An 18,529-nucleotide genomic window follows, 5' to 3' on the forward strand; every position below is an offset into this window, starting at 1 on the left:
TAGAGACATCACACCTTAGATTAAGCTCAGCATTAGCCTGATCAGATGGACTATTTGGACAGTTCTCAGCTTGTTCAAGCATTGTCTTATCACATGTAGTAGCTACACTATCCAAAACATCAACACATTCAAGTTCTTGCCTCTCATCATGCACAAAAATAGATTTAAAGCCTGCTAGTTTTTCAACTAGTTCAACACGTGCAACAGTTGCATCAGTCACAATGTTAATCTGCCCCTGTCAATATTTAAGTTGTTGCACAACTTCATTACCTCGACAAACTTGAGTACATCCTTGATCTGGAATATGATCAACAGTGGGGTCTTTAGAGACCTGCTTTTCTCCATTGCAAACCTGAGAAACCCTATTCAAAACTGTAGTTTTAGACCCTGCTATTTTTTCAAACAATTCAGCAGGTACAACAACTGGTTGATGATGTACATGCACTAAATGTACCATTTGTTGCCTTAGGATCCTTCAAATCAGCAGCTTGTTAAGTAGATGATTGAGCTCGATTCCCATTAGGAGTCGGAGCATCAAGTACCTGCTGTCCAACTGCATATGTTGATAGTACCATCTTTTATCTTTCCCATATGTTGATAGTTGTATCTAATATTGTTCATGTTCCTTAGTGATCAACTGTCTAGCTAAGAACCCCTAACTACAGTAGCAAGAGTTAGGGTACTCCCCTTAGTGCAATATAATATGCACTTCCCTTGTCCATGATCAACTGCCTATGCTAAGCAACAAAAGTCCTAGTTAAATTTCGATCAACCACAAGTACTGTTGCATTCTTCAAAACCTGAGAACCCCTAACTACAATAGCTTCAACAGGGCCTGTAGAAGCATTAGAACTAGCTATTATGGGAATAGCTTACAAACATTTGATTCTTTAGTTACAACATGTGGATTATCAAAATTAATTTTTGTTGTTTAGAATGGGCTGAAAGTAGTGATAGTGGTCCTGTCTGGGTTGCCATATGACCATAATTTGCTGTTCATCCTATGAACTGATCAAATACCAAAGCAAAACGAAGTAGAATCTAGGAATGAAAATCAGTTTCTCTGTTGTTTAAACATAGTATTAGAGCAATATAATATGTACTTCCCTTGTCCATGATAAAGCAAGAGTTTCCTTGTAATGCTTGTTAGTAGTGCAGGTATAAGTAATTGATTTAGGACAAGACTAATTATCACAAAAATCATAGTCATTTTATTGTGACGTAACTTTCTGGATAATACATGAAAAACTAGTTGGAGTGGTTTTCACCCTTATTGCCTTGGAGATCGTGCACACTTTTGAAAGCTTAAATCTTTTTCTGATTTGCTTGATATCTTGCAAATTTCTCTGATTTACTTTTTATCTACACTATTGCAGTTTGATTTGTTTTGGTCGGATTTTTTATGTTTTATTCTATAGAAAAAATAGAACTGTCATTCTACAGTAAAACAACTTTAGCTTGGGGCAATGTTTGCTCGATAAACATCCCAGTTGAAGACTATTATATTTCATCTATTGACATAGTTATTTTGTAATTTCAGGTCATACAGTCTGTTGATCGATAATTTAGCAGGTGGAAGATTTCTAAATGATGAAGCATTGTAGGAATTATTTGAAAACTATTATTTGTTAGGATTAGTTATATAATGACAATAGCTATTTGCTTCAAATAATATAAGTTTATTTTTTAAGTTACTGTAATATTACTATTTTGGATTAGTACTTCCTTTTGTTTGTTAAAATTTAATGAGATACATTATGTTTTTATGAATCAATATTATTATGTTTTATTTTTTGGATCATTTTTTGAATGAATTAGTAGCTATTATTAATGGTGGCTAAGCTATTGTCGTTATAGCTTGTGACTTAGTGACAATTTAACAGAATATACTGGCTGCAAAAATAGATGCTAAAAGGGCAAATTATGATGTTTCCACAGGGGATATTATAGCCATTATAATTGATGTTAAAAATAACTTTTAGCGGTAATTTAATTGAATTTACTAGTCATTAAAATGGATGCTAAAAGGGCATACTAATTCGTTTTCAGAAGGAATATTATAGCTATTCTAATTGCCACAAAACAATTATTGCTAAAGCTATAGACCTATAGTGACAAGTATTTTGAATTTAGCGGCTATAAAAATGGACATAAAAAGAGCATTAGCAGCCGTTTTTAAATTGGATTTAGCAGCCATCATAATTGCCGCAAACAATTGCCGTTAAAGCAAATCATATTTAGCGACAATAAGTCACATCTTTACCAGCTTTTGTGAGAAACGCCGCTAAAGGCTTTGCCGACTCCAATATCAGCGGCTAAACATCAATGGCCGATAAATGTTATAGCGACAATTGTTATTGCCGCCAATGGTCTTTTTTATTGCCGCTAAAGCCCATTTTGTTGTAGCGAAACATTTGCGATATTGAGGAAATACAACATGAAGCTTAGCCTAGAGAAGTATGCCTTCGGAGTTGGCACAGGTGAGTCCCTTGACGCCCCAATGGCAAAGCATGTACCCATGTATCAATTACTTGAAGAAACATTCTCTTAATATCAAAAACACTTTGTGTCTCAAAGAAGTCTACTATTACACGAGCTCTACACCTATAATCCTACAGGAAACGACTCAAGAGCCAAAGCATAAAAGCAACTCTGAATACTCGAGGGCTGTCACCGACAATCCTACATCCGAGCCATCGAGAACTCGAACTTTTAAGACCTCATAGAGGCATCCCCTCGAAACAAAGGCCAAAGCTAATATACTCGGGGATTAACCTTCTGAACAAAATCGGAAAGTTATCGGAAAATAAGTCCAAGTGACATACCTGAAGGCTACGACCACATTAAAGACTACGGTCATATAGAGGCTACGGTTAGAATAATGCGAATCGGAGACGTCCGACTTCCGCTTTAAATCAAAGGCCTTCAAATATTGAAAAACTTGTTAAATTAGGCTAACCTCGGCAAAAGCAAAATATAAAGGGCTTCGATAAATTCAGCCCCCCGAAAAATATGAGGGCCTTGATAAATCCAGCCCTTAAATAATCCAAAGACTTCGATAACATCGGCCTTCGGAAATACCTCAAGAGGTATTCAATTATGTTTGCACAAACAAATTATTAATAAAGTTCCGATACGTCAAACCTTTGGAAAAACTCAACGGGTACAAAAAACACATGCTATAGCATAACTAAATTTTCACTAAGTCTTTTCACCAAAATGAGGGAAAAATTATATAGCCATTTTAGAGGCCTAAACAGCCCAACTTAAAGAGCCTAAGGGCCAATTTTAAAAGAGCCTAAGGGCCAATTAAAAAAGCTAAGGGCCGATATATAAGAGCCCAAGGGCCAACCTCGAAAGGTTTAATGGCTAAAAACCTATAGTTTGAGATTCCGTTCTCATTTCAATCAGGACTCAAGGTTCACAATAGCTCGAGCTTCATCGGATCGATTTAAACTTAGCCCAAAGATTATTATATCTATCGATAAAAATCTAAGGGTTTATTACATCAAACGAGCCCTAACTGATTCTCGGACCAATCATTCAAGTTACAGAAACGAAATATTCCATAAATAAAGACAATATGAAATCCAACGCAAGTCAAAGATAAGAGAAAAAGTACCACTTGTATTTCCAAAGATGATTACAAAGGTACTTTACACAAGGGATACTTGCACAAAAGCAAAATAAGGAAAATTAAAACTATTTCGGGGTCATATCTTCGGCAGCTGTGGGAGCCACATCTTTTGGGCCTCACTCTCGGGGATTTCATCTTCGTCTCCTCTACTCTCGGAGACACTGGCTGAATCATCCTCATCCAAAAACAGAGCGGTAGCCTCTTCTTCCAAAATCTTCGCCCTTTCAATATCGGCTGAGAGATCGAAGCCCCGAGCATGTACCTCCTCGAGAGTTGCCCTCCGGGATTTTCGCCTAGAATGGTCAAGTGCACTTGATAGCTTGACTTCTGTCGCAGCAAAGATTTCTTTTGCCCGAGCATTAGCTGCTTCAGTATCAGCTCGGTACGAGGACGCAATGGCCTCAGCGTCAAATTTGGCCTTGGCCAGCTGAGCAGCGGATCTAGATTTAAGCCCCTCGATTTCGTGACCTCGAGCCAGGCTCTCCTCCTTTGCACTTTAAAGCTGGCATTCAAGTGAAGCCAGCTACTCTCGAAGAGTTTCCTTCTCAGAGGCAAGATTGTCCATACCTTGCCTCCACCCCAAGGTCTTGGCCTCCTTCATTTTAAGCTCCTCCTGAAGCTGCAACACCAATTCGCTCTTATTATGGAATTGCAAAATTTAAAGTATTAGTCGTCAAAACAAACAAGTACCTAACAAACCCTCAAAGACTACATTGCCTCATCAATAAACTTTGCCTCTTCTTGGCAAGCTTTCATCAATTCCACTCGTAGATCACTGATCTCCCCCTCTTTCTTGGCATAGAGGATTTTAAGGATGTCTCTCTCTTCCGAGACTTTATTAAGCTCGGCTTCACATCGGGCAAGCTCAATCCAATATTTGGCGAATGCTCATCGGTGAAGCGACGCGACCTTTTTACAAGGAAAGGAGGGCAGAATCAGAAAGATGAAGATTAAACTCGAAATGATGAAAGGAAAAACTTACTTGTTTCAGGAGCTTCTCAGCTTCCTCGAGAATAAATGAAGAATCAGGATCGGGAACCTCTTCGATTCCCACGAGACACTCCTGAAAAATATCGTTTTCTTCATAAGTCGCTGCCACATCAGGAGTCTCCATATCCTGGGCATCTCGAAGTTTCCCTTCAGAAAACACCAGGCCTTGAGGTGAGTCATCTATGTTGATTACCCCAAGTGACTCACTTGGGTGTTATCCTATATTTGAAAAGCCTTGGAGTTAGGTTCTTCGAGCACACTCACCAAACGTCCCCCGGGACAAGGAGCACCTTTTCTGCCTGATGGCTCAAGGACTTTGCTCGAGCTCCCCTATAAAATTTCTTCGGTTCGGGATTGAACCGCCTCCGTCACCATCGGTTCATCAGTCTTCGAAGCGTTAGGGTTCCCTCTTTCCCGAGCTACCAGGAGGCAGTCATCATCCTCTTCCTCTTCCTCCTGATCCCGAAGGCATTGAGCCGTTTCCGGAGATAAAGCCACAGTGTCGACCTTGGGCTTTCGAGCTATGCTATTCTTTCGCCTCGGGGTATTTACAAACGACCCCCTCTTTCTCTTATTTTATTTAGGAGGCTTTGAGATATCTTCTTCACTAGGTGGGGGTGGCTGCATTTTGACAGCTTCCCCAAGACTTGCATAAAAGATAAAGTAAGTATTGCTGCAAGAAACGCGAGTAAGTAAACAAGAAAGCTCACCATGGTTTTTCGCCTCCCATCGGCCCTTGGCTAAATCGTGCTAGCAACGCTCTGCATATGAAGAAGTAGAGGCCAGTTGGCAGACCAACCCTCGAGATCCTGGACCGCTCCAGGAAACCAAGTAACAGATGCATCATCGGAAAGGAATTATATCGGTAAAAGGACAAAATCAAGAAAGGAAAAAGGGAAGCAAGATATAAAGCTATTTACGTTTCAGATTCCATTCCTCGGGGAATGGCATCCTCTCAACAGGGATCAGGTCAAAGGTCTTGACTTGGACAAAATGGCTCATCTACCCTCGGTGTTTGTCCTCATCAATGCCCATGAAAAGAGATTTCAAGGATCACCATTGCAGTTTTATCAAACCACATCGGTACAGTCGACGTCTGTACAGCTTGATTAGGGGGTCGAGGGTGAAAGGCATCCTCTCGACCTTGATCGAGAAAAATCTGATCAAATGTACAATCCGCCAGAATGAAAGATAGATCTGGCCAAGCATCACTTGGTATCGTTGGCAGAAGTCGAGAATAACTGGGTCTATGGGACCCAGAGCTGGATTTGCCAGGCCCAGCGTGAATGGGTAGGTATACATGCTTAAGTACCCCGCTTTATATGTAGTGATGTCCTCTTCCGAGGAAGGAATCACTACACCTTTGTCACCCCAGTTGCAATCCTTCTTTACTTGCACGAGATCGTCCTTGGTTATCAGACAGACATATCGAGACATGGGTTTGCATCGGCCTGGCGTCGATACAGGTTTCTTGATTTTGAAATCAGACATTATTTCACATGGTGGGGGAATTCACTCCTCAACACGAGGGGGTACTATGGTTTACCCTTTGTCGATTGAGAAGATGAAGAAGCATTTTCCTTTTGGGGAACCGATTTAGAGGTTTTGGCCATTATAATATGGAAATTCAAGAAAATGGAGAATGCTGATAGTGAAGAGAAGGTGGGATTCAGAGAAGTCAAAAGATCTAATAAGACTTTGGGGATTATATGAGAATAAAGTTTGCAAGAGTGTGAAGTTTATCTATTTATTGAGGTCATTTAAGTGTGCTAAGGAAGCTGAAAAGTCGATCGTCAGTCGCCTCCAATTAATAACTTTGGGAACCGCACAAAAAGCAACCTTTCAGCCACTTCAGCCGCTGACATCATGAGATTGGCATCAGGATCGAGGCGTCGATGATTAATTCATTTTTCATAAATCTATTTCGAGTTCAAGCAAAGTGTTCACTCAGCTACTAAGCCCTAGGGCTACCCGAGTTCGAGAAAATTCTCACTCGGGGATTATAAAAAAGCCCAAAGGCTAACTCTATTTCGAGTTCGAGTAAGTGCTCACTCGATTACTAAGCCCAAGAGCTACTCGAGTTTGGGAAAATTCTCACTCGGCGATTATCTATGAAGCCTAAAGGCAATCTTTATTTCAAAGACGAGACCTTGCTCTCACTCAACTCGGACTCAGGAGTTTCGATGTCCCGAGCTCGCAACAAATCGATTCAAGCTTACCTCGAGGATTAGCAAGAACTTAAGAGGTATTTTATTTATAGATTGAAGACCTAAGGGTTATTTATGTCCCGAGTCCGGTATTTAGACTAGTCGCTAAAAGTTATACAATCAGATTTCCCACAAGTAGAGGCGGAATGAAATTCAACACGAGCCAACAGGGAGACAAATGGGTCCTTTTATATTTACAAGAGATGGTTACAAAATATCACTACCACATCGGCGAAGGTTACTTACACGGGAACAAAGAAGCAAAAAACAAAAGCCAAGAACTTAATATACTTTTAAGACCACGTCCTCGAGAGCGTCATTTTCGGGAACCTCCTTCCCGGGGATCCCATTTTGATCTTTAGAAACGCTTGTGTGCCCAAGGAGATTTAGGGCAGAAGGCCCTCGATAAATGCAACTATGTCTCCAGCGGCAGGGGTTGAGTATTCCATTGAAATTTTGGGCCATAATCCGTCAAAAAAGAACAGCAAAAGAAAAAGACCAGAAGATGTAGCTTCACCTTCTATCACAAGAAAAACCAAAAGGGTTGCAAGATGCACCAGCAACGATCCATGAATGTTCATCCTTGGAACATTATTTCGGTGTGGGATGCAAAAGTTAATAGATGATAGTGCCACCTCATCCTATGGAAAGCAAAAGGAATGAAGTGCCACACCAGGTTGATGTTAAGAGAGATGAGCAGCAACGTAAAGTTCGCATATCTTCTGATACGGGAAGGATTCAGCACCCTTCTCTCGTTGTCTCGAGTCGAAGCTTTGAAAAAGGGAGCCTCGGTGTAACTGGTAAAATTGCTTCCATGTGACCTTGTGATCACAGATTCGAACCATGGAAATAGATGATTAGAGAAGGAAGTAAAGTAGGGAAAAGATCAAAAGTAGATAAAGATGAGATAAGTACAGTCTTTTGCAGCCTCCTATTTATGGAACGCTGATGACGGAATCGGCGGCGCAAGTGGCTGACCAATGTCGGAATGCATTCAATGTTTTGGGGAAGCGTGCTGACATGACATTTCCGATCACTTCAAGCGCCTACGTCACAAGCATGACATCATCGTGAGAGGTTCAAGAAAATCGAGGTTCAAATCGTTTCTTATCATCTTATTCTAATAAATGTGGGGACTATCTGTATACGGTCGAGATCATGACCCTCTGATTTATAGGCTCGGGGCACCGTCCTGAGTCCGAAGTCCGGTCGAGATCAAGTTCGAGTTCGTGGGACCAGGCCTGAGTTCGAAGGCGAAGCACGATGCATACCGAGGTCGAGTGTGTTCGACCCCGAAATAGTACCGTTGGGGATTTGTTCCAGGACGAGTTAGATTCCTGCCACGTCCCTAAAGTCATGACACAAATACCGGAATATGATTGTACTATTCCGTACTAGGCGGTTAGACAGTTGTACCAAGAATATTCCTTACTGTAATTGGAAATATTCCTTATTTTGGGCTCCTCTATTATATAAAGGGGACCTCAATCATTTGTATGAGCATTATGATCATCACTGAGTAAAGAATATACTCTCTACCTTTTTATTGGTCATCAACATTGTCCTTTAGCTCCATTGTTCTTACTTTATTTTAATTACTTAACTGTTCTTACTACCCTAAGCCATCTCGAGGTCACCACTGTCAAGTATTATTGGTTTGATTCACTTCTATCTTTCATTTCTACTTTACATTTCTTGATTATTAATTGGTATTGAAGTAAATCACATATCTTTAAAACCACTAATCAAGTTTAATTGTTACTCGGATTTTCGAGGTAAACATATCCATTTGCTAAATAGATAATATGGTTATTATCCATATTTAATTTAACCCGTTTTTAAAAAGTTCATTATCCAACTCATTTTTTAGTGAATAATGAGTAGTTAACTGTTTTCTTTTAACCGTTTTGCCACCATTTTTAAGGATAGTAGATTTATGTATAATAGTTATTAATAATCACCCTGGTCATTTGCTTCTTTAAAATACATACGTATAATGACCAGTAGCAGTGCGCCAAGTGTCCTCGCTCGCACTCCTTATCTAATCAAACTTCGTTTTTACTTATAATTAAGTAGAAGCAATAAGGATAAAGAGTATGGAGTGTGGAATACATGCCAGTTCTCTTCATTTTTACTGTTGGGTGAACATAGCGATAAGTATCTAGCTCCTTGACAATTTTTTGAAAGATTGAAGCTCCAAATGTCTTTTGAAATTTCTCTACCCCTCTTGACAATTTCGCCATCGTGTCCTCTGCAATATATTTAACTGTACACTCCCAACAATATATGACATGTTTGAAACAAAAAAAAATAATTATACTTTTAGAAAATAAAAAGCTAGTACAAGACATGATTCATCTGTCCAATTTTTTGGGTTGGATGGGCGTAATTGGATGATGTAGCAAATAAATCTCAATGCAAAGTAGCAATATCATGTTCAAACGATATAGACAGAAAGAATATAGTTCACTTTAGAGAAGGTTCGAAAATATATCATCTTTTCTGATCTTAGGTTACTTTCTGTCTGCCAATTTAGTTACCAAGTCAACTAAGGAATTCAGAAGCACCTTCAAAAAAGGTCATCAAACGTCACAAAATCGATTACAGTAGTTGCACGTCTACGTTCTAAGAACAGGAATTCATCATTTAATTGAATTATAGCTCTAAAGGTTATCCAATTCGTTACACAAATTAAGATCACGATTGAGCATTGTGGAATCAGGAACGGTTGAAATTATTCTACTTTTAATCGCAAAATCGAATCTGATTTTTGGTTAATAAAGAATATTTTGATTAAAAACATGTTTAGCCAAACTTCTAAATTCAACTTATTTTGAAAAGTATTTTTCAAAAAAGTAATTTTGATGAAAGATAGTTTGTGGTTGGCTAATCAATATGAAGAATACTTTTGAGTAGCAATTAGTGTTTGACCAAACTTTTAGGAACCGCTTCTAAGTGTATTTATCTTAAAAATCTTTTCAAAAAGTGCTTTTGAGGAGAAATTACTTTTTTCTGCTTCTCAAAACTACTTTTACTTCTTTCTTTCAAGAAGTTTGGCCAAACACATCAATTTAAAAAAAATACATTTTTTATTAAAAAAAAAAATATTTTCGACCTTGAAAAGCTTAGCCAAACAAGCTATAAGTGTACTTTACTTTCTTAATATACCTATTTTGATGTGAATATAAATTATATAGCTGAATAGTAAATATTGAATACCATATAGTCTTAAAAGATCTCGAAAGTTTCAAATTAATTTCAAAATCTCATATTCACATCCATCAACATGAATTATGCCTCCTAGAATTAGGGATGTACAAAGAAAACCGACAAACTGCACCAACCTGATAATCCAAGTCAAACCGGAAAAAAAACTCGACTATGATTTTATTTGATTTGGTTTGGTGTTGGAAAAAAACCCCGACCATAAGTGGTTTAGTTTGGTTTTAACTAAAGAAAGTCAAACTGAAACCAAACCAACCCGACATTACATATATAGAAATTTTAGATTTTATATATATATATATACACACACACACACACATACACACTTATTGTAATGTAATTTATAAATATTTCTTAAACTTTTTCCTAATTTTATCTTTTAAGGTATTATTTCAAGATTGGACTTAGAACTTTTGAATGTTCCAATAAGTTTTATAGCCATTAATATTGAGAAAATCTCATTTTATACCTATTAACCCCAAACTATTTACTTTTTAATACCCATGCCCAAACTATTTACTATTCCTACCCAGTCGGCCCAATTTTTTTACCCGGCCCTATATTTCACGCGGCCCAAGCTACCCATTTGTCTTTAAAGCCTTATCTTCATTCTTTACACTAGACTAAAGAATCCAGCCCACCTATTTCACCCGGCCCAAGCTACCCACGCTTGTCTTCAACAGTTAACACTATACTAGAGAACATTTTCCAAATCTCCATAGCCAACCCATGAGAACGCATATTTCACCCACATTCGAGTTTTTAATTTCTTCTTCCAATTCCGTTCTATCTTCAAATTCCGTTCTATCTCTTCGTCTAATACCTATTTTTGAGTGAAAGTTTTGCTTCTGAAAGTACATTTTAGTGAAAGTGGGTTTTCAAAATCATAGGATTTTTGTGTTTTTCTTTGTACTTTTGTGAATCAATATCTATGGATTGTTATTTTCTCTATGGGTTGGAAGCATTGTGCGTATAGATGGTGGCGCCGTGGATAACATCATTCTTCAACACAAATAGCTGCTGAATCCGTTGTCTCAGCCATGTCTGGTCCTAGTTTTTCCTTATTTTCTGATTCTCACTCTCTGTTTAGTCGTAACCCTAGCAGTAGTCATGTTGAAAACACAACTGAAAATGTAGAATTAGAGGGTGGAAAAGGCAACAATATTAATGCTTCGTCAGTCGATGAAACTCCCTACCAGTCATTACCCGACACAAATTCCGAACCAGTCATAGGAGGTGTTCCTGTGATTGATAAGGGAAAATGTAAAGTTGTTGAGGATTCTGAGTTAGGGGGAAACCGACGTGAATTCATGCCTAAAACAGAGACTCAACCAGAAGATGTTGATTGTAGCGATGATTCTCAGTTAAAGAAGAAAAAAATTGGTGTCGCACCCAAGAAGGTAATTTTCTTAAAATTATGATCTATGAGATTTTGAATGTATAGTACATTGTTATTTTTTGATTTCCTGTTATGCTTTTGTATTATATTATAGTTATAGTCAGTTGTGTTAATTTTAAGTGAATTCTATTTCTTAAATAATTTATATAATTATGTTTTGCATTGTTGTGATTCCCTTGTGCCTATAGACATAGTGTATGTGTGTTATGTGATAGTTTTTATAGTTATAGACAGTTGTTGGAACAACCCCGTACAACTATTTACCCTGTTAGTATAGCTATATACTATCATATGCTTTTGGATCCTTTTTTGGATGTCTTCGCTATTTGTTTTTCCTTTAATAATAGTAGTATCATACAATATCTTGAAAATACTTTATAGCTGCATGCCTTTTTGCTTTTTCTATTTATTCCTATCTGTTATGTAATAGTAGTATAGTCATTTACAGGTGCTGGAAATTAGCCAGTAGAATTGTATACCCTGCTGGTATAGTTATATGCCGTGTTGGTATCGTATGATAGTTGTAATATTTTTGGTTGGTTTTGTTGCATTTTTAAGTAAATTCTATTTCTGAAATTATTTTATATGAACATGTTTTGCAGTGTTGGGATTTTCTTATGCCTATGGACTTAGATTATAAACCAAAGGTTGATTGGGATACCAACAACCATATTATTTTTCAATTGAAAGAGAATTTATCAAAGAGGCAACTTCGACTGTTTAAGAAAATATGCTTTGGCTATTTTTTTAATCTTCCACCAGTTATTGTGCAGAGTCGGGTTATGCACCATTTGCTTATTAGAGAAGTACATCGTAAGGTGAAAAATGAGATGCGGTTTGTAGTGAATGATTCTAGGTTGCGCTTTGGTTTGAGTGAATTTGCACTTGTTATTGGGTTGAAATGTAAGGGTAATACAAGTATAGAGAGCATAGCAGAGAATAGGTTGATTTCAAAATATTTTGGGACTGCATCCGTGACATTGGCCCAACTAGCAGACTGTTTTAAGAAGAAGAAATGGGAAACAAATGATGATGCGTTGAAGATAGCAGTTCTTTATTTTGTGAATAACTTCTTACTTTCTCAATTCAAAACAAAGGTTATTTCACGGTCTTGACTTGGTTGAGTGCGGTGATTTTAATAATTATCTCTAGGGTATAGATGTTTATAATGTTACAATCGACTCATGTTCCAACAAGTTTCAAGATAAGCCTTCTTTTTATAGACTCGGTGGCTTCCCGTTGGCTTTGCAGATTTTGGTTGTATGAATGCTGCCCAAGTTTGGATGGTCACTTTGCTGATCATATTGGAAATAAACTTCCACGAATTTTGAATTGGGTAGTCATGGGTCAAATACTGAATGAGCGAGTTGCTTTGCGAATGTCTAGCTTGCAACACGAGCAGGTAATTGTTTCATAGTTTTATTGCCTCTCTTAATGTTTTGGTACAGGAGTTTAGTCACGAGTAGTTGTAGCAATATCCTAGATCAATGATATTCTCTGTTGATATACATGTATACCATATTGGTATCATATGGTAATAGGGATCATTTCTGCAACTTATAACTTTATTGCTACTTATACTTTTAATTTTATCATTCTTTTATTGCATCTTTTAATGTTTTTTGTACAGTATTTTAGTCATGGATAGTTGTAACAATATCCTAAATTAATGATATTCTCTGTTGGTATACATGTATAACATATTGGTATCGGTGCATCTTTTAATATTTTTGGTACAGTAGTTTAGTCACAGTTAGTTGTAGCAATATCCCAGATCAGTGATATATACTCTGTTGGTATACATGTATACTATATTGGTATCATATGGTAATAGAGATCTTTTATCTTTCTACTTTATTATCATTTCTATTTCTAACTAGTGTGCTTAATAATTGCAGCTAAAGAACATCACCCCAACTGATGATGAGAAACAACTATTTGATGTGCGTGGTCTAAACTTTGAAATTGAAGTTGAGTACACTGATAGTCAGCTCGATAGCTTTCAGGTTTTTGGCACACAATTACCAAAGACACAAAGTATGCATGAAAGTACTAGAGGTGATTCCCAACCTACCAATACTGAGGTAATGAAGGAGGTACAAGGTTTAAAGCTTTTTGTAGAGACCAAGTTTGAGGAGGTGCTTGCAGCTATTGGTAGGCAATCAATGAAACTAGAGGAAAATTCAGCTGTATTGATCTTTTATATAATATAATGCTATAGTATATTGTTCAAAGATGCAATATATGCTTATAGGATACTATTCCATTCTTTACTTTTAGTACACATAGTATTCTTGTAATATGCATAATAATAAAATTGTTAGTTTCTCATTTTCAGCATAAGCAACAGGATAATGATCCTGACTTTAGTGAGATGCATAATAATTATGACCAGTTTGAAAGGGGCCACGTTGGGAATGATCCTGTAGCTATTGGAGATAGCACGCTCAAAGTGCCTTCTAGTATGTAAATCACATATTTGATTTTTTTTGCTGTTGTTTTTTGAAAATAGTACTGTTGCTTATACTTTTATATGTTTAGTGTCTGGTTTTGGCGGGGTTGGTCGAGATGGAGGTGCTACTGGTGTCAATGTGAAGAACATCACAGCAAGTCATGGCGTAGTTAATGATGATTTGCGTTCTGGTAAAATGTTGTATATGTAATTTTTTTATTTATTTAACTCTATGTATTTGTGCGTTTATTAACCTTTTTTTTTAAACTTTTTTCACTCCCCTTCATAAATGAGCATGATTTTGGCTTGGATTCTAACTTTGAACTGTCTGCATCTGCAATTGATCAAATCACCTCCATTACACAATAAGAAACATATAAGCAGTCATCTCTTGATGTTAAAAAGTTGGTCCTGCTCCGCTGCCATCAGGAATCCCTGCACAGACACGAGTAGATGTTGTTATTGAGTCTAATACTGCTCCACATGGTACGATGTTAATGTTTCTAATTCTGTAGTTAGTATGTAAATGATAGGTTCTTGATAGTTTTTGATTTAAGTAGTGATGCTGATAATGCTTTTATGTGTTCATCATCTCGGGTTGATGGTGTTGGTCAAGTGGATGTTGGTGGCAGTAATGTGAATTTGCATTCTGGTAATGTCTTATATATATAACTTTTCATTCTTTTTTTAAATTTCTTAACTTTGTATATTTGTTTATTCACTAGAATTTTCTAATTTAAGCTTCATGTCGACACCGGGTGATCTTCACTTGGATTCTGATTTTGAATATACTGATTCTCAACTTGATCTAGTTGCTGCCATTACACAAGGAGGGAGACGTAATGTAAATCAATCTGGAAATGAACTGACAACTCGTGCTGTAAATAAGTCTAAACCTGATCAGTCGGTATCAAGAAGTATTGTCCAGATACAAACAAATTTTGAAACTACTCCTGCAGTTTTTATACGGAGAAGGCGCCCTGTAGCTGTAAAACAGTCGCCGCATAGGAATGACTGGCAATCTGGTGTTAGTGCAGTTGGGGGATCCTCGAAGGTTATCAAAGGAAGATTTCCATTTGTAAATGACATTTCAGTGGTTGTTGATTATAAACTTACGACTGCATTCTCAAACTTTGTCAAAGCAAACATGCAATTGGGAGAGTGCGTATTCGTTTTCATGTACTTTTATTTTCATGTTTTCTTAATTTTTGTTGTTATATTTCTTATCCATATCTTCTTTTATATGAAATAGGGAAGTGTATTTACCTGGTGATCAAAAGCTAGACCCTTGTTTTGACTTTGAAGTTGAATAGATTGATGATAAGATGTTTTTCCATACCTTAAACTATTCTGGCAGGCCGCTGTCTAGTTCGGTATGTGTACTGTTTTTATTTTTGTTGTTGTAGTAGTTCAATCATATTTTTAGTGTTAGTCATGTTTTCTTCCTCTCTTTTTTGCAGCACTTGAATATTATATTCTACTATCTTAGGAAGAAGGCAAAATATGGAATTAATATGCCAATCAAAGTCACAACTACAAATACTCTATTTAATAATTTCATTCAAAGGGTTTTCACAGAATTTGTAAAAGGTGGGAAACAAAATCATTTGATTGATAGATCAGATGATATCATGGAGTACATGAAAGGATTTAGGATGTATTGCAACACTCCATGGCACCAGGTTGATCATGTCCTTTTTCCAATTAATTTGGCAGAAAAGTGGCATTGGATATTGGGGTGTGTATAATTCCACAAGAGATGTTTTTACATATATGACTCGCTACATAGTCGAAAGCACAAAAAAGCTATTCAAAAGATGGCAGAGAGATATGCTGTGTTGATCCCCCTATTTCTAGTTAGCATTGAATTTTATAACCAAAGAAGTGACATTGTAGTACAAAATGGTATGCACATGGGAAAGGAGTTGACTGATCCTTTTGAAATTGAACTGATTACAATTCTGCCAACACAGCAAAATTCGTAAGAATAGTTACTTTTTATTTTACTTTGTTTTCCTCATTCATATTAACGTTTTCACTTCTAATTGATTTTTATATTCTATTCATTTATTTTATTTCAGAGATTGTGGAGTATATGTTGCATGCTTTGCTGAGTATATTATTGAAGATCTTCCAATCCCTGTTGCCAATTTTGATGTGGATGGTCTTCGAGCTAGGTTTGGTGTACTGTTGTGGCACTATGGGAGGAACAAGCAGTTGCATGGCGAATCAAGTGAATCTGAGGCTCCAGTAGCACCTAAAAAGACTCGTGGAAAGAAACGCAAGAAGTAGTATAGGTCTCTTTTGGTTTTAGTTAATCACAGCATGAAAACTTTGCAGGATTTTAATAGTTTTTGATGAAGTATAGTATTTTGCATTATTATATTGTAAAAATGCTAGCTTTTAAAGTGTTTTCTAGGAATACAATTGTAATAGTACAATATGTTGCTATAATTGTTTTAATGTTGGAATGTATCTTCAGTTTGTTTTATTAAATTTTTCTTAGGCTTCTTCCATAAAGTTATTGGTTTATTAGGAGTGCCTTTCGGAGACAGAATTTTGTCAGCACTTGAAGTCAAGCCATTAATGTAGAACATGGCTGTTACAGCAGCACTGTTAGTTCCTACTACTACTTTCATTTGTAGTAGAAGAAGCATTGTTAGTTCGCTGTAAACACCAGCATAAGTTGTTTTTCGAGGTGTATTTTTAAGGGAGTTACGATGTTCAAAAAGAGGAACTATGTTGTTATTTTATTGAAAAACAGGGCGAGCATTGATTTGAATGAGAAGAAATATTTTTAGAAAGTGAACTGGTTTTGAAATTATATTGAGAGTAGTTATTAGTTGTAGTTGAATCTAAGAAAATCTGTGCATAATTTGCATTTGTAACGACCCAATTGGTCGCCCATTTAATAGTTTGAGTCCATGAGCAGCTTTACTTTAGGTATTATGACTTGTACACGTGGTCGGAATCGAATTTCGGGAAGTTTGGAGTTGATTTGGAAAGAGAATTCTCATTTCGGAAGCTTTAAGTTGGAAGAATTAACTAAGATTGGATTTCAGAGTAAACAACCTTGGAATCGGGATCTGAAGGTTCCAGCAAGTTCGTATGATGATTTCGGACTTGGGCGTATGCCCGGATCGTATTTTGGATGACCCGGAAGCATTTTGGCGCATATTGTGGAAGTTAGCAATTTGGAAGAAATTTCATAAGTTTGGCTTGAAGTGCATTTCAGCATTATCGATGTCCATTTGGGATTCCGAGTTTGGGAGTGGCTCCATATGGTGATTCTGGAGTTGGGAGCGCAATCGGAAGTGAATTTTGAGGTCCGTAGGTCATTTTGAAGCCATTTGGCTAAAGATAGAAATTTGAAGGTTTTTGAGAAGTTTAATTGGAAGTGGACTTTTTGATATCAGGGTCAAAATCCAATTTCGGAAGTTGGAGTATGTCCGTAATTCCAAATGTAACTTGTGTGCAAAATTTGGGGTCAATCGGACGTGATTTGATAGGTTTAAACATCGAGAGTAGAAGTTTGAAGTTCTAAAGTTCATAAAGCTTGGATTGGAGGTTGATTCGTGGTTTTAGCGTTGTTTGATATGATTTGAGGCCTCAAGCGAGTCCGTAATGTATTTTGGGACTGGTTGGTATGATTGGTTGGGGTCCCGGGGGCCTCGGGTGGATTCCGGGTGGTTAACGGATCAAAAATGGAATTATTGGAAGGCTGAAGTTGTTGGTTGCTGTCATAACCGCACCTGCGAGAAATGGGCTGCAGGTGCGGAGCCGTAGATGCGGCCAGAAGAGCCACATATGCGGTATTGGCGGAGGAGAGCTGGGACCGAGATGCGGTCATTTTTCCGCAGATGTGGGACCGTACCTGCAGTGAAAAAGACGCAGAAGCGGAAAAGGGCAGCCTGGGGAGGGACCGCAGAAGCGGTATTCGAACTGCACCTACGGAACCGCAGAAACGGTCAAGAGACCGCAGGTGCGGAAAATGTTGGAGGCAGTGGGTTGTTTTAAAGTCGGGTTTTGGCCATTTTCTCTAATATTTTATTGGCTTGGGCGATTCATGGAGGTTTCAAGAGAGGATTTTCATCATCAATGATAAGGTAAGCTATTCCCCATCTATTTTGAGTTAAATACATGATTATATACGGATTTGGGCATGGAAATTTGTAGAAAACTTGGGGTTTGAGGGAAAACCTAAAAAATTGATATTCTTGGAATTTGATCACGATTTTGGGTATGAAATTAAGAGAAAATCATATATTTGAGTTCGTGAGTTCATGGGTAAACTTTATCTTCGAGAAATTTTGGAATTCGGGCACGTGGGCCTGAGGGTGTTTTTGTAAACTTTTCGGTCGGGGTTAGGAATTGTTATAAATTGGATTATAATGAATACCTTAGCATATATTAATGGGTTTATATAATTGTTTGCTACTTTTGGAGCATTGGAGCATCGGTTTGAGTCATCAGAAGGGCTTGGAAGTCGGTTTGGAGCTTCGGAGCGAGGTGAGTCTCCTTTCTAACCTTGTAAGAGGGAATTGTCCCCATAGGTGAAACAATTGATTATGTGCTCCTATTTGTCGGGGGCTACGTACGCACGAGGTGAAGAGAGTTCG

General features: G+C 37.4%; 1 protein-coding gene across 1 annotated transcript; it reads left to right on the forward strand.

Annotated features, from left to right (window-relative positions):
* Positions 1-11,099: 11,099 nt before the first annotated feature.
* LOC138874886 (uncharacterized) lies at positions 11,100-15,658 on the forward strand. Its single transcript, XM_070153677.1, has 10 exons — positions 11,100-11,459; positions 12,061-12,566; positions 12,710-12,860; positions 13,357-13,647; positions 13,797-13,920; positions 14,000-14,117; positions 14,444-14,562; positions 14,636-15,071; positions 15,268-15,283; positions 15,371-15,658. The coding sequence occupies exons 1-10, from the start codon at positions 11,100-11,102 to the stop codon at positions 15,656-15,658; spliced, it is 2,409 nt and encodes an 802-aa protein (XP_070009778.1).
* Positions 15,659-18,529: the final 2,871 nt, after the last annotated feature.

This window comes from Nicotiana sylvestris, chromosome 1 (assembly GCF_000393655.2).
Source record: "Nicotiana sylvestris chromosome 1, ASM39365v2, whole genome shotgun sequence".
In the NCBI taxonomy this organism is placed as follows: Eukaryota; Viridiplantae; Streptophyta; class Magnoliopsida; order Solanales; family Solanaceae; genus Nicotiana; species Nicotiana sylvestris.

Bases quoted from the DNA above. Each gene is read 5' to 3' on its own strand.
- LOC138874886 (XM_070153677.1), top strand. From the start codon at position 11,100: ATGTCTGGTCCTAGTTTTTCCTTATTTTCTGATTCTCACTCTCTGTTT. The intron at 14,118-14,443 runs GTAATTTTTTTA...TGTAAATGATAG, and splicing joins TCTGGTAAAATGTTGTATAT to GTTCTTGATAGTTTTTGATT. The intron at 14,563-14,635 runs GTAATGTCTTAT...TTTATTCACTAG, and splicing joins TAATGTGAATTTGCATTCTG to AATTTTCTAATTTAAGCTTC.